Source organism: Gigantopelta aegis, chromosome 6 (genome assembly GCF_016097555.1).
Source record: "Gigantopelta aegis isolate Gae_Host chromosome 6, Gae_host_genome, whole genome shotgun sequence".
In the NCBI taxonomy this organism is placed as follows: domain Eukaryota; kingdom Metazoa; phylum Mollusca; class Gastropoda; order Neomphalida; family Peltospiridae; genus Gigantopelta; species Gigantopelta aegis.
The window spans coordinates 73,477,096-73,492,453 of record NC_054704.1 but is presented as its reverse complement, the minus strand read 5'-3'; the positions used below and the strand labels follow the sequence as shown (position 1 = coordinate 73,492,453).

At 34.9% G+C, this 15,358-nt stretch overlaps 1 protein-coding gene across 2 annotated transcripts in view; it reads right to left on the bottom strand.

The window, feature by feature from the left end:
* The window catches only part of LOC121376353 (CRAL-TRIO domain-containing protein C3H8.02-like), a 53,609-nt gene extending 38,301 nt beyond the window's left edge, over positions 1-15,308 (bottom strand). Inside the window, exons 1-3 of one of the 2 annotated variants that reach the window (XM_041504201.1) lie at positions 15,149-15,308; positions 12,103-12,435; positions 9,669-9,804 (exon numbers count right to left, since the gene is read on the bottom strand). In XM_041504201.1, the coding sequence (XP_041360135.1) occupies positions 9,669-9,737 (69 nt within the window). In that variant the 5' untranslated portion in view covers positions 9,738-9,804; positions 12,103-12,435; positions 15,149-15,308. The remainder of the gene's footprint in view (positions 1-9,668; positions 9,805-12,102; positions 12,436-15,148) is intronic. The other variant, XM_041504200.1, reaches the window with a different exon arrangement.
* Positions 15,309-15,358: the final 50 nt, after the last annotated feature.

The following is a 15,358-nucleotide window of genomic DNA, read 5'->3' as shown; positions in this document are numbered from 1 at the left end:
TGTGTACAATGCAAGTGTTCATTATTTTTACAAGGTGACATCAATTTTGCCTTCGTGTTATTGACAGGGCAATTAAAATCAAGTTGATAAAAGCAATGTTTTTGCTCACTTCACCTTTCTATGTGAGCCCGGTATGGTAAAACAAATTAAAGTATATTTTCCAACACTATCAGATTCCTTTGTAATTATCAATATATTTCAATATTTTGACATTGAAGGTCTTGTTGGGGGGTTGGGGGATGTAGCCCAGTGGTGGAGCGCTCATATGATGTGCAGTCGATTAATTCCTAGTGGTGGACCGGCCCATTGAGCTATTTCTCATTCCAGCCAGTGCACCACGACTGGTATATCAAAGGCCTTGGTAAGTGCTATCTTGTCTGTGGTATGGTGCATATAAAAGATCCCTTGCCGACAATGGAAAAATGTAGCAGGTTTCCTCTCTAAGACTATATGTCATAATTAGCAAATGTTTGACATCCAATAGCAGATGATTAATAAAATAATGTTTTCTAGTGGTGTCATTAAACAAAACAAACTTTAACTCTTTGAAAGTCTTGGGGGGTGGGGCAGGATGTACAAGTAGCAGGATGTAAGTGGTCAGGCACTCACTTGAAAGATCAATTGTCTTCGATAAACTCTGGTTTTTCTCCCATCCCAACCAGTGCTACACAACATGTACATCAAAGGCTGTGGTATGCACTATCCTGCCTATGGGAAAGTGACTATTTAAAAGATACAGGTCTTGCAGCTATTCATGCAGTAGACCTATCCTGGAGAGGCTACCCTGTCCTCTCGATTGCATTTCCAGAACAGCGTGTTCGAAACCAATAATGCAAGGAGTCCATAAAACAATGTTCATTCTTCAACAGAAGTACTCTTAATGGTGACAAAAGGCTTCCCCTCTGACTCTTTAGTGTCAACATAACCATAGATACCAGATTAACAGCTGTACTGGTAGTTTAAAACATGCCCAGATGACATGTTATTACGTAACGGTACACGCAAGACATGAAATATTCAAGGGGCAGGCAGCAAAAATTAATGCCTCTCAAAATGAACTACATTGAAACCCCTCTAAACCGGATACCCTAGGGACAAAGTAAAATGTCCAGTTTTAAGAGGTATCCAGTTTAGAGAGGTTAAGGTCTGTACTGATTTTAAAAAAAGGACCGTGAAATTTTTTTCCGGTTTTGGGGGAATTCCGGTTTACAGACGGTCCAGTTTTGAGAGGTTTCACTGTATATACTTTCTGTTAATCAGATATGTCAAAATTACCAAATGTTTAATATCTCATAGCCGATGATTAATAACTCAATGTGCTCTGGTGGTGTCATTGAACAATAAAAACTTTAATTTTTCCTGTTAATCAATTTCACAGGCAGCTTTAACTTTCCATCTTATTTTGACAGTACTCCATATATATCCAGAATTCTCCTTTTTAGAGAGGTGGTAAAGCGCTCGCTTGATGTGTGGTCAGTCTGGGATTGATCCCTATCAGTGGGCCCATTGGATTATTTCTCATTCCAGCCAGTGCAGGATGGTGCATATAAAGGATTCCTTGCTACTAATGGAAAAAATGTAGTCAGTTTCTTCTCTAAGACTATATGTCAAAATGTCAAAATGTTTGACATCCAATAGCCGGTGATTAATAAATCAATGTGCTCTAGAGGTGTCGTTAAACAAAACTAGAGGTGCAACGATACGGTCAAAACCGTATTGCAATATATTGCGATATAAGAAACCGTATTGCAATATGTATTGCAATATATTTGATATTATTTAAATTTAATATTTATGGGGGGGGGGGTTATGAAAGCAGAAGACATAACCTTTTTAATGATCTTTATTAGTTTCAGCTGTAAGGCTAAATGTTTTAGGTCATATTTTTATTTTTTAACACAATACTAGTCTACTAGAACACCAGCCTTACTATCAGGCTTATCCATTGCTGCTCGCTTGACACTGAAATGTACATATTAAGTCGCAATGTTTCGGCAGATCGACCGTACCAGAGGTTATTGGCCAAGGTATTTTTAACAATCGGCTGAAGTATTCTGAGTTCAATCGTCACTTGTTGCTTTATTTCTTTGAAGATGATAGCCGTAGCCGTATTCTAATGTAAATGAACAATAAATAATAATATGTAAGTAACAAAACATTTATATGTAATTATCGTTGTTTAGTCGTTTTTTGTTTAGAATTTAGAACCACGTATCACCGACCTATCACTTCATATGTCAACAAGTAAGCCGACTATGCTTGACGTGATTGTTACATTTCCTGTCATCACCAATTAATAAAATGATGGGGTTTCTGTTTGTTTGTTTGTTTGCCTATTTCAAGTCAAATAAGATACAAGGAAAAAATAGCGTGTACAAATCGCGATATGCGAAACTGTACCGCGGTTCGTATCGAGCTGATCAATTATCGCGGTATACCGGTTTATCGTTGCAGCACTAAACAAAACAAACTAACAAGTCATCCACACTGCTGTTAATTTTTATTTTTCAAGATACACAAGCGTAAAAATGGTTATGAGACTTTTTTTCATAGAACTGCTTCTTAGTGTCATAAGCATTTGCTTCCTAATTTAAAGTCGATAAACACAAATGGCTTCACACTCGACGAAATGAATTTCAAGCCTTGCCTCGACCATAAACATTTCTTTCCTGTTAATTTTGGTTTGTGGGCGATGGTTACTGGAAAATTGCCTGCCAACATGTATCTCACACACGATCATTTCTAAAACAGCCCTAGGATATAACACTGCACAGTCTTTTCACAGTAAACATGTCACAGCCATGAAACACTTTCTCTGACAGCCACAGCATTGACTACTCATTTCTCGCAGCTTACAATGGCCGTTACACTCTTGGTCATCCTGCCTGTCAGGCCCTGGCTATCACAAATAATTAACACAAACACTATAGCACGAACATGCAGATCAATATTACCATTGTATGTATGGCAGATTTAAAAAGATCATAAAAACCTCTTTATATCATATAACATATATACATGTGTTACAAAAGGGGGCGGGATGTAGCCCAGTGGTAAAGCGCTCATTTGATGCATGGCTGGTCTGGGATTGATCCCTGTTGACCGGCCTCGGTGGCGTCGTGGCAGGTCATCGGTCTACAGGCTGGTAGGTACTGGGTTTGGATCCCAGTCGAGGCATGGGATTTTTAATCCAGATACCGACTCCAAACCCTGAGTGAGTGCTCCGCAAGGCTCAATGGGTAGGTGTAAACCACTTGCACCGACCAGTGATCCATAACTGGTTCAACAAAGGCCATGGTTTGTGCTATCCTGCCTGTGGGAAGCGCAAATAAAAGATCCCTTGCTGCTAATCGGAAGAGTAGCCCATGTAGTGGCGACAGCGGGTTTCCTCTCAAAATCTGTGTGGTCCTTAACCATATGTCTGACGCCATATAACCGTAAATAAAATGTGTTGAGTGCGTCGTTAAATAAAACATTTCTTTGATCCCTGTTGGTTCCAGCCAGTGCACCATGACTGGTATATCAAAGGCTGTGGTATATGCTATGTTGTATGTGAGATGATACATATAAAAGATCCCATGCTACTAATGGAAAAATGTTGCAGGTTTCCTCTCAAAATTATCAAATGTTTGACATTCAATAGCCGATGGTTAATAAATCAATGTGCTCTAGTGGTGTCATTAAAAAAAAAAAACTTTGTATTACAAAAGAACCAAGACATACTGTGATATACATTCTGTTTAATTGTCTTTTGGAATCAATATTTGTTTTAAATAAGTAATACTTTCAAGATTCGTGAAAGCCAATTAATACAGTTCGTATTTCACAGGCTTAATTTGTAACTATGATCTATATATACAGAGCCGGTTTATCTGAGTAACACATGTAGCACATGCTATGGGCCCCACACGTCAGGGGGCCCTGCAGTGATGTGTACCTTTATTTTTCCCAGGTAATTTTTTCCCCTCCCCAAGGGGGTTGCAAAATATATATCCTGGGAAGGTGGTCCCACTGTTATTTGTGTTACAGGCCCCGCAGATCCTTAAACCAGCTCTGAATATATATTGGACATTTTACTATCAATATACATGTATGTCATTAGTGATAATGGAAGGAAGGAAGGAAATAGTTTAATCAATGATGCACTCAACACATTTTATTTACGGTTATATGGTGTCAGACATGGTTAAAGACCACAAAGATATTGAGAGAAGAAACCCGCTGTCACTACCTCATGGGCTACTCTTTTCGATTAGCAGCAAGGGATCTTTTATATGCACCATCCCATAGACAGGATAGCACATATCACGGCCTTTGATGTACCAGTTGTCGTGCACTGGTTGGATAGTGATAATGGTGTCAAATGGTATATTTACTACCTACAACCAAAATAAAAAATCATTTGATTAAAGGATGTTTTTATGGACAATTTTAGGAAATGAAAACAAACTACAGTCAAACCTGCCATGCAAACAGCCACCTGTGGCTACTAACATTTCTTCCACATGATTTTCAGCATTAAGTGGTCACCTGTCTAACATGGCCAGCAGCCACCTAAATCAGATCCCAAATCATTAAAATACATGTGTTAAACGGCTATAGTAAAAAAACAATTACTGTTCTATAAATTTATCCTTTCACACAATAGCGACCAGGTACCGGAAATAGGCAATTATCACACATTCATATTCTGTATCCATTCCATCTGACATCTACACTGTTTATCAATTAAGGAAATGTGACCGTGTGGTACCTGACATCTGTCACCTCTGAACTTTTATACTGTGACGGTATAAAACATGTACAGACACTATCAATTGTTTTTAAAAAAAGGAAAGTAAAGGAAATGTTTTATTTAATGATGCACTCAACACATTTTATTTATGGTTATATGGCATCAGACATATGGATAAGGACCACACAGATATTGATAGAGGAAACCCGCTGTCGCCACTTCATGGGCTACTCTTTTCGATTAGCAGCAAGGGATCTTTTATATGCACCATCTCACAGACAGGATAGGACATACCACAGCCTTGGTTATACCAGTCATGGTGCACTGGCTGGAACGAGAAATAGCCCAGTGGGCCCCACCAACGCAATTGTTTAAAGAATGAACAATCAAATTTTTTAAGTCAACATTTTAAAAATTGATTTACAGTAAATTATGAGAACACACCCAATAATTAATAGCATAGACAGTAAAAATAAAACACATTTAAAAAAAAAATTAAAAGTCACTTTTGAATATTCCCATGTGTGGCCACCAAGACAGTCATGGTTTTACTCTATGTACTCAGCCATTTGTATGCAGGAGGGATTTCATTATCTGAACAGTTCACGGAAATATGCTTGACAATAATTAATTATGGATAAAGTATTGTTTGCAATAATCCTGGAACCATATCCCATGTATTAATCAATCTCCAGGTCTCTCAACCGGAAATCAAATTCAACATTGGAATGTTTGTTTCCCAAGAGCTGTTGATGACTAACAAATAATGGATTACTGCACTGACATCACAATTAGTTGGTAAAATGCTGAAGCAAACACCTTATTCCATACTGATAGCATACAGGTTTTCAGAGTACTCAAAATTAAATAAAATAGAAGAAGTTTCTTTTGTTTAACGACACCACTAGAGCACATTGATTAATTAATCATCGGCTATTGGATGTCAAACATTTGGCAATTCTGACAAGTAGTCACCAGCGGAAACCAGCTACATTTTTTCTAATGCAGAAAGGGATCTTTTACATGCACTTTCCCACAGACAGGATAGCACATACCACGGCCTTTGATATACCAGTCGTGGTGCACTGGCTGGAACGAGAAATAGCCCAATGGGCCAACCAATGGGGGTCGATCCCAACCCGACTGCACATCAAGCAAGCACTTTACCACTGGGCTACATCCCACCCCATAAATAAACTAGATGACAAGATTGTACATTAATGACACTGTAGCTCCTCCAGTTTATATTCAATTTAGGTTCAAGTATGTTTTCATGGGTACATAACTCATAATGCATGTCAGTACGGCCTGCATGCCTTGAACAGATATTACAAGTACACTGTATATTCAGAAATATGCAACAACCACATGGCTGGTCTTATTACAGATTAGCATTCCACTTGAGGAGAAATACATGTAGGAAACAAAGCACTCTATCCAACTGTTCCAGCATTTGCCTCTGAGTAATTTTGCTATAATTATTAGGTCAAAGTATAAACCAGCATTTAATTGCCATTAATACTAATAGAAGAAAAAAAAGCAATAATTATTTACCAGCACATTTTAAACTACAGCTATTTGGTGAATACCAAAAATATGGATATTTTAACATCTGGTCTAGAGAGCAGCAAGGCATCTTTTAAACAGGGCTTGAACTGAATAATTGGTCTCCCACAGCAATTTTTAAAAGAATTAATTGCCATGGGTGAAACAGTCCACCGACGGCAATTTTGAGCCTGCCTATGGCAATTTTGTTAAAAGTGACATTTGCAGCAAATAAACATGACTGAAAGGTTATTTTGCTGTATGTAGACATATTTCAAATGTGCCAATGTTAAATATTGGCAGATAATGTACAAAAGGCCTGGTGGTTATAAAACTTTTAGAGTAGACTCAAGACTGTAATAGAGTCTGAGACACTAATGTCATGACAACGCCATACAAATTGCATGTGTGTGACATCATTAGAGATTGAGTCTGGACTCTTAAAAGTTATATAAGCACAGGCCCAGGTATATAAATGTTTCCATTGTTAAGGAGTTTTACCGACGGCCTCCTGAACCATTTGGACACTCACATTTTCCATAATGGTAAAAGTTTTTAAAAACTGTTTCCACTGAAACCACCTTAAAATTAAATTTATCTAAAAATATTTTAACATATTAGACATTTTGTCAGTGTGAAAACTAAGATTATCAGAAAAATAAACAAACAAACTGGTGTGCACACAAGCCAGTAAGGTATAAAATAGAGAAGGCTACAATATAGCTTGGAATTGGAAAACAAAACTGGGTAAACATACTTTATGTGCAGCCATTTATTTTATTATGTTAATATACAAAGACATCAAAATATCATACCAGTAAGCATTTTTTACGCTTATATGAATCAGTAAGATTCCAAGAAAAAACTAATATGTAGAAAACATTTTGTTTTAAAAATGTTGATCAACAACAGTTTAACTCAATCAAAAATAGATTAGCACCTGCTGTTTAATATTTTAGAATTCTGTATTGATCTCTGCAACGTGCATTGCAAATTATGGCATGATACTGAACAAAATGTCCCCTGTTATACCAATATCAATAGTTTGTCAGTATAATTATTGTATCAAGAGGTTCATTTTATTTCATTTAATTTTTGTGCTTATATATCTAGTTACGGTTCAAGCATTCTACCCTGGACTGTCTGTCCAGGACAGTGGGTTAGTGGTTAGTTGTTAGTGAGAAAGAAATCAGTCTGTAGTTAATTTGCATCAAAACTGAACCTATGAATTGGCATATATATCTCTATAATGAATAATGTTAAAACTTGTATTAAAACATATTATTGTATGTAAATAAAAATAGTTTCTTAACAAATTACCATCAATTTATATCTAGATTAAATCTCATTTTAATACAGGGGTGAAGTACTCAATAAAGCAGTACACAGAAACTAAAGGTAGAACTGTGTGTGCTTTACCATGACTGTTCCATCACTTGTCTTAATTCATACCTGTACCAAAAAAATATGAGTTAACCTACATGTACCAGGTATGCAATTTGATGGTAATTTGTAAAGAACCTTTTTTATTCAAAAAAATGTTATTTGAGTTGCTATGGGTTTAAAACTTATATGGTTTTTTATATTAATTTTAACATTATTCATTATACAGTTATATATGCCAATTCATTGGTTCCCTTTTGACGCAAATGGACTATATATATAATGGCCGTATATACACATCCACATGCAGGCATTAAAACATGCTCTATGTATTATAGAGCCAGTACCGGAGTGAGAACCCAGTACCTACCAGCTTAAACGGCGATGATTTAGCCACAGTGTTACTAAAGACAATAACAAAAATGTCTCCCTGTTTCCTTGCTGTGACTCACCACACACATCTTACCACCAGCCAGTGCTGACAGTGCAGTTAGTCAGACACTGTTGACTTGTATTTCATTTGATGCAGAGAAATTTGTACTCTTTGATCTGGCTAATTATACATCTGACATTTTGGTGAAACTACTAATACACATGTACAATGAAAGCGAAAAAAGTGTAACAAATAATTGGAAGTCTAATAATGTAGCTGAACATGACTTATGCAATGACAAACGTTTGTTCTCTATCATTATAACTTCTGTGTGACATCATTCTGTCATTCCAAGGCTATTATTTTAACCTATGATTTATAAACCAGCATTCCTTCGCAAGTCATCTCAACTCAATTATCTATTCACATCAGATGTATGAACATCAGAAATTGTATATTTATTAACACAATGAGGGTTTCACATGATGCAGGAATCCTGTGTATTTGACGCAATATTTACCTAAAATACTCCTAAATATAATTTGTGTGTGTCATGGTTAACGCAAAATATTTCCAATGTCAATCGATTTTACATTATTATAAAAAAAATTAAATACATAAAAACCTAATGACTACGAAGTTCAAAACAAAAATAGCTGAGCAGTTTAACTGGTTCCCAACCTTATCAATATATTTAAACAAGACAGTTATTCAGTGAATTATGTGATTTAAGAAATATATCATAGATGACTCCCATTTTTTAATGCATGACTAACAAAATAAAACTCTGTGAGTCATGATGACTCCCATTTTCCAGATGCTAGGTGGAACCCTGCACAATATATTGATAGTGCTCTGAGCAGTAGGATGCATTTCAACCATTTCATACCTGATTCTTACAGAATATGACAATGAATTTCTGTACTTTCTGTACTGTTTAGGATAATCAATGTCACCGTGTCAGTTGCAGGGCTCACTCGAGAAAGAATTTTGTTTTTGCCCATTTTTAGATGACAGGTATTCCATGAAAATATTTAAAAGTGGCTACTGTAATTTAAACAACACTTTTATTAGGCAATTACTGAATGCTGTAGCCACTTTGTATAAAAATTAGCAACCAGCTAATTTGACTGTGGGCAGGATGAACCCTGTACCCTGTACTTGTCCACAAACAAATTTAATGTTAGAACTGTATTTTATCTGTTAAAAAAGAAAACTGCGGGTGGACACAACAGAGTATTTGGATGATACCACTAAAATGAAAGGTCAGGTTACGTAAACCCAGGCTAGTAGAAACCAAAATCTGATGTGAGAGTACTAGACCCATTTCAATTTTGGGAAGCAAGTTGTTATTTCAATGATCTAGCATCTTAAAAGTAAAATATCATAGCAGTGTTTTTGATGACAATATTTGGCTGTTTTAAAGGTTATTGTTTTTCTCAACAACAAAAAAAGAACAAAAAAAAAAAGAACAAAAAGTGTGGGAGGCATATAGCCCAACCCCTGGTCCACCTTCCGAGTTCCTAAGTGCCTGGAACCAACTTTGTTTTTATGCATTATCATAGTCATTTGTGCAGCTATATAATTCAACAACAATTTTCTTAACAACATTACAATTAAACAACAACTTACTTTGCATCTTTCTTTTAGCTCCTTGAAATCCTTTTCTTCCACTTCATCTGTAGATCCATTTTCTGCCATGGTATACGTTAGCCTTCTTCCAGAAAAACATCTGTCAGAATACAATACGTAACTTTATTCCTGAACACTGAAAGCAATCACAAAATCGACAGGCCCTTTATCATTCAATGTCCAAACGGACATTGTTGTGCATATATCACTGTAGTATCTGTCACTTGAAATAAATCTTAAGAAAGATAAGAAAACTGATCAATAAATCACACGTGGTCTACTGAACACATAAATTCAACATATATCATCTTCCTGTAAAACACAGCTGCTGTATATATATATATGTTTTTTAAAAAGCACCTGCTGTATATACAGTGATGAAAGTGGATTATGAAACAAAACATCTGAACATTTTATTATTAGTGGTTGGATAGTGAGACTGGCTCTAAGGTTAGGGTTGCTCAATGGTCTAAAATGGTAGTCCCCATTCAGACTGTATGCAAAGCACCAACCAAACATTTTGGATGGAGGATATATGAAATGTTTTGGATAAACAGAAAAAAAACTAGAAACACTGTACAGACAATTAAAAATCTGGAATTCTGGATAAATCCGGAAAACTTTCATCTAGGACATCTATATAAACATAGCTGCTACATAATATTTGTTTAAAAATAGCTGTTATAAAATAGCTGGGTTTTTTAACAGCTGTACAATTTCACAAATTCTTGCAATATATTTAAAACAACTGTAATAAAATTTCTATACACATGCAATAAATTTCAAACACATTTGCAATATGTTAAAACAGTCAAAATAAATTTTAAATGTTTTTTCAATATTTTTAAAATAAATTTCAATCACACTTGTAAAATATTTCAAACTACTGCAATAAATGCCAAGCACACTTGCAATATAACTTTAAAACAATTATACAGTCACTGGCATTCCACGTGAATTTAAAACAGCTACATTAACATTCAATCATACCTGCAATCATGCTGTATAATTATAAAACAGTTGGATGCATTTCAGTCACTGGCAATATATTTAAAACAGTTTTATTCTTTTTAAAACACACTTGCAAAACATTTCAAATACAGCTCAACATATTTACATTTCAGATATGTGCTTGTTTATATACAGAGCTGTCATTTGAAACAGCATTTCAGCTACATTTTCTTTAAAACCTGTAATTTATAAACTGGATGAAACATTATACTAATATATACATTTGCAAAAGGTATTTTAGTTACACAGTGCACTGGCGTAAGAAGTGGGGGGGGGGCAAGGGGGGCAAGGGGGGCAAGGGGGCATGTGCCACCACAACTTTTCAGATATTTTGCTTTATATTTGCTTAAATATAGTTTAAAATGTGTAAATAAAAAGTGTCTCCCCCCACACACACTTTTTGGCACCTGTTACGCCACTGCAGTATAAAAATAATTAATTAATGTTACCTGTAGCACTCTAAACTGATTAATAAAATTGTATCCATACATGTACATTATACATGAATCATATATAATTTGTTTTTACAGGAGGAAAAAGAGTGAAATTGCAACAAAAATACTGGAAGTAAACAAAACAATAATTAAAATTACAGCATGACTTGATTTTAATTCATTGGAACTTGGTTTTTGTGCTTAAGTTACATGGGTACCTAATTAACATTCAAGTACACTGTTCTGGGCACACCTCAGTTATGTGGGCCATCTGTCCACAATAGTAAATTAATGGAGAGAAGTTGGGTGTAGTACATAGCTTAAACCTCCCCATTGAGCCATTAAACCTGTGTGTGGGTGTGGGATCCATACAGTACTAGGTTACAAAGTTAAAGTTTGTTTTGCTTAATGACACAACTAGACTACATTGATTAATTAATCATCGGCTATTGCATGTAAAACATTTGGTAATTCTGACACATGGTCATCAGAGGGAACCTGCTACATTTTTCCCCATTAGCAGCAAAGGATCTTTTATATGCACTTTTTTAAAGACAGGAAAGCGCATACCACACCCTTTGACCAGTTGTGGTGCACTGGTTGGAACGAGAAAAAACACAATCAGCTCATTAATCCACCGAGGTGATTCAATCCTGCAACGCAAGCACCTCAGGCGAGCACTCAACCGACAGGTAAATCTCACCCAGGGCTACTAGGTTACAAACCCAATACCTAATAAGCTGCTTTTTCTTGGTTCTTTTTAATAATTTATTATCCTCACATCAATTGGCAATGCTATGGTTCAGTACCAAATCGCCTTAATTCTGATGACTTAACCACCATGGCCTGGTATGACTTAATTGATAAATCAAAAGAACAATAAGAATATTTGCAGCAATTTCTTAAAAACGTATAATTTAGCTTATCTCATTTAATGCAGTTACACATTGCACCGACCCATAACCCTAAACACCACAATAAAAACATACCTGCTATGACATGTCCTGAGGAATATTCCAACATCTGTTAGAAACTCTCCAGTATTGGTGCCATGCACAGTTCTTCCCAGCAGTTTACTGTGAGAATGGCCCGCTCCGTTACAAGGGCCAAGACATCTAAACTATGCCAGGTGGTTAATGCCAGAAACTCCACTACCAGGAGAGCAGGTTCACCATCAATGTATTGATTGATTTCAGGCAGTGCGGTTTTTCAACACAGCAATTTGATGTAAACTCTTATCACAACGCCACTGGTTTAATTATCTCTACTCCGTCTATATTCCACCAGACTTAGTTCTATAAAGGGTGTGTGAGCTGAAGTGCCTGTAAGATGGGAGACAAATAATGAATAATTAAACAGCATGGCAAAACCCACATTGTATTATTAACTATTATTAACTTTCATGCCAATATTATCATCTATTATTTACATTTACCACATGCTGTAACAGCTTGTCGGTTTGTTTATTCTCTGCTCATTTACTTTTGTATGATATACACATGGTATACATGTACTGTGGGAAAATGCATAAAATATCCCTTGATAATTGATAATAATAATAATTGTAACTGGTGTTTGGGCAGCAGGTGTCTTTTAATTATAATGCTATATATATATAAAGCATCAAAATTACATATATGTTTAACAGCAATAACAAATAAGTAAAAAATGTGTGAGATGTTGTTAAATTCCTTTTGTTAAAACCCAAAATAATCAACAGACTAGAAAATAAGAAGGTGAAAATATCAATGATATGATCAATCTGCGAGTGGTTTCTTTATTCTCAAATTAGCTACAACAAAACACCAAGTATGGCCGGATAAACCTAAACTTAGTCATCGCAATGGCAATAAATCAATGAATGATGACCAAACTCTTCTCTTGTTAAGGAAGGAAGGAAATGTTTTATTTAACAATGCACTCAACACATTTTATTCACTGTTATATGGCATCAGACATATGGTTAAGGACCACACAGATATTGAGAGAGGAAACCTGCTGTCACCACTTCATGGGCTACTCTTTTCAATTAGCAGCAAGGGATCTTTTATATGCACTATCCCACAGACATGGTAGTACATACCACAGCCTTTGATATGCCAGTCATGGTGCACTGACTGAAGAACATTTTTCCAGGACACAAGCTCAAGCCTGATCAAACTAATGCCCAGGATTTATCATCTGAAGTATGCACCAGATGAACTATAAACAATGGATAATTGATTTGAAGGTGGCAGAGCATACATACAATTTTTTTTATCACATTTGTTACTCAAATCTAAAAATCAACATCATTCCTCAAAGACAATGCTGATTATATTAAAATCAAACTTCCTAATTTAAATGTAAAAACTACCCACTTTTAATTTTTGTTTACATATAAAATGCATATTTGTATTTTTAACAAAACCAAAAAATATATATACATACATATTTTTGTTATGAGAAGTAAGACTACAAATTAAGTGTCCAGGTGTCTTACAAATTTAACTTTACTGATCAAATTACTGATCCTATATGTATATACAACCTATCTCGGATGAGTAATCTACCTCTGAGCTACATGCTAACCCAAACATAGAGAAAGCCATCACTTGGTGAAAATTCAAATATGAAAGGATTCAAGTTGAAGAGCAACCATCTATTAAACAAAACCATAATTAATGTTAAACTTGACATTGACCTTCCACTAGAATCAGATTCATATAGGGATGAATTTATTGTAATTAAAAGACTTAATCATTTGCTGAACACTCGCACCAAATATGAAAGCCATCTTTGAAAAGAATCATGAGTTCAAAGCAGTCAAAAAAAAAATTTATAATAATAAATTCAAATAACTTTGATCTCTTAGAGACACATTTATCAGACTGGGATTATGGCGAGGAAAGATTCACCTGATGAATATTTCAACAAAATCTGATTCAGCTGAAAGGATTCTGAATTAAAAACAATTATTGCAACTTTAACAAAGTCCAAAACAACCTTGACTAGAGGTTACATTCATTGGGCTGGGGTGTGCAGTCGTGCACTTTGTAAAATTCATACAAAATATGATAATCACCCATTAAAAGTTTCAAGTTTCAAAGCCCAAATCATAGAGAACTGTTTAGGACAGGAAAGGACCCAATGGGTCCACCTGAGCATTTCAATCATATAATATAAGCACCTCAGGTAAACACATCCCTAAGCATCCAGATAAAAAATATTATCTTATTAACTGATTGTAAGTTGCATGCATGCCAAATAAAAGGAGTAGATTTAAAAATAAAATAGTATATCAAATAGTTCAAAATTAGAATGACATTTGTTTTTAATATTTAATGTTATAGAGCTAAGACAAAACAAAAGTCAGTGGCTTAGTGTGTCCATATGCATTTGTGTATTAAATTGCACTTTTCTGTCTGGGTGGCATTTACACCACTCTTGAAATATTAAAACTTTTAAAATATAATAATATTATAAGCGAATCAATAAATGAATAATAATTATGTGGATATTGGAAAGAAAATAATTGCTACCAATTGCAGACAAACAAAATAAAACATTCCAGTTTTTTATTTATAAGTGTTTGCAGAAATGGTTTTCAGGGAAAAAAATAATTTAAATGTTTTAAATACATCAATAAATATGGATTGCCATTTGTGTATATTGTTTGAAAGGCTTTGTATATTTTATGATATCTGTTTTATATTTAACAATTTCTAGTCATCACTGTGTGTTTGAATCTTTGATAACTGTCAAATGCTTATTCAAGTTTTATGTTTTTGTGAAGTCAAGTGTCGAATAAATCTACATTTAGTGTTTTAAATTCGGTGGGTATCATTAAACGATCATGGAAATGTTGATGTTAAATTTTATTTTATTTTTTATTTTCATTCAGACATTATAGATATAATTTCAATATTTAATGCTCACGCACCCAAAGGTTGAAAGGGTTTATTATTTACATTTTTGTTTGTTTTTGTGGGGGGTTTTCGCAAATAAAAAATAAGTTTTACAAAAATCATACAGATGCACATTATAAATAAATACATTGATGGATTATCTTCTAATAACGATACTCTTGACAGTCTTGTAGTCTCTATAACCAACAATCAACGGATGAACGTATTCCAAATAATTATTTTATCATGTTTATGATGAAGATCTGTGGACATTTTTATGACGGAAAATTACGTAATAGCTGAGATTGTCAAAGAAATGTTCGACTATTTCCGCCTGTTTTCAAGAAAACTCGGAACA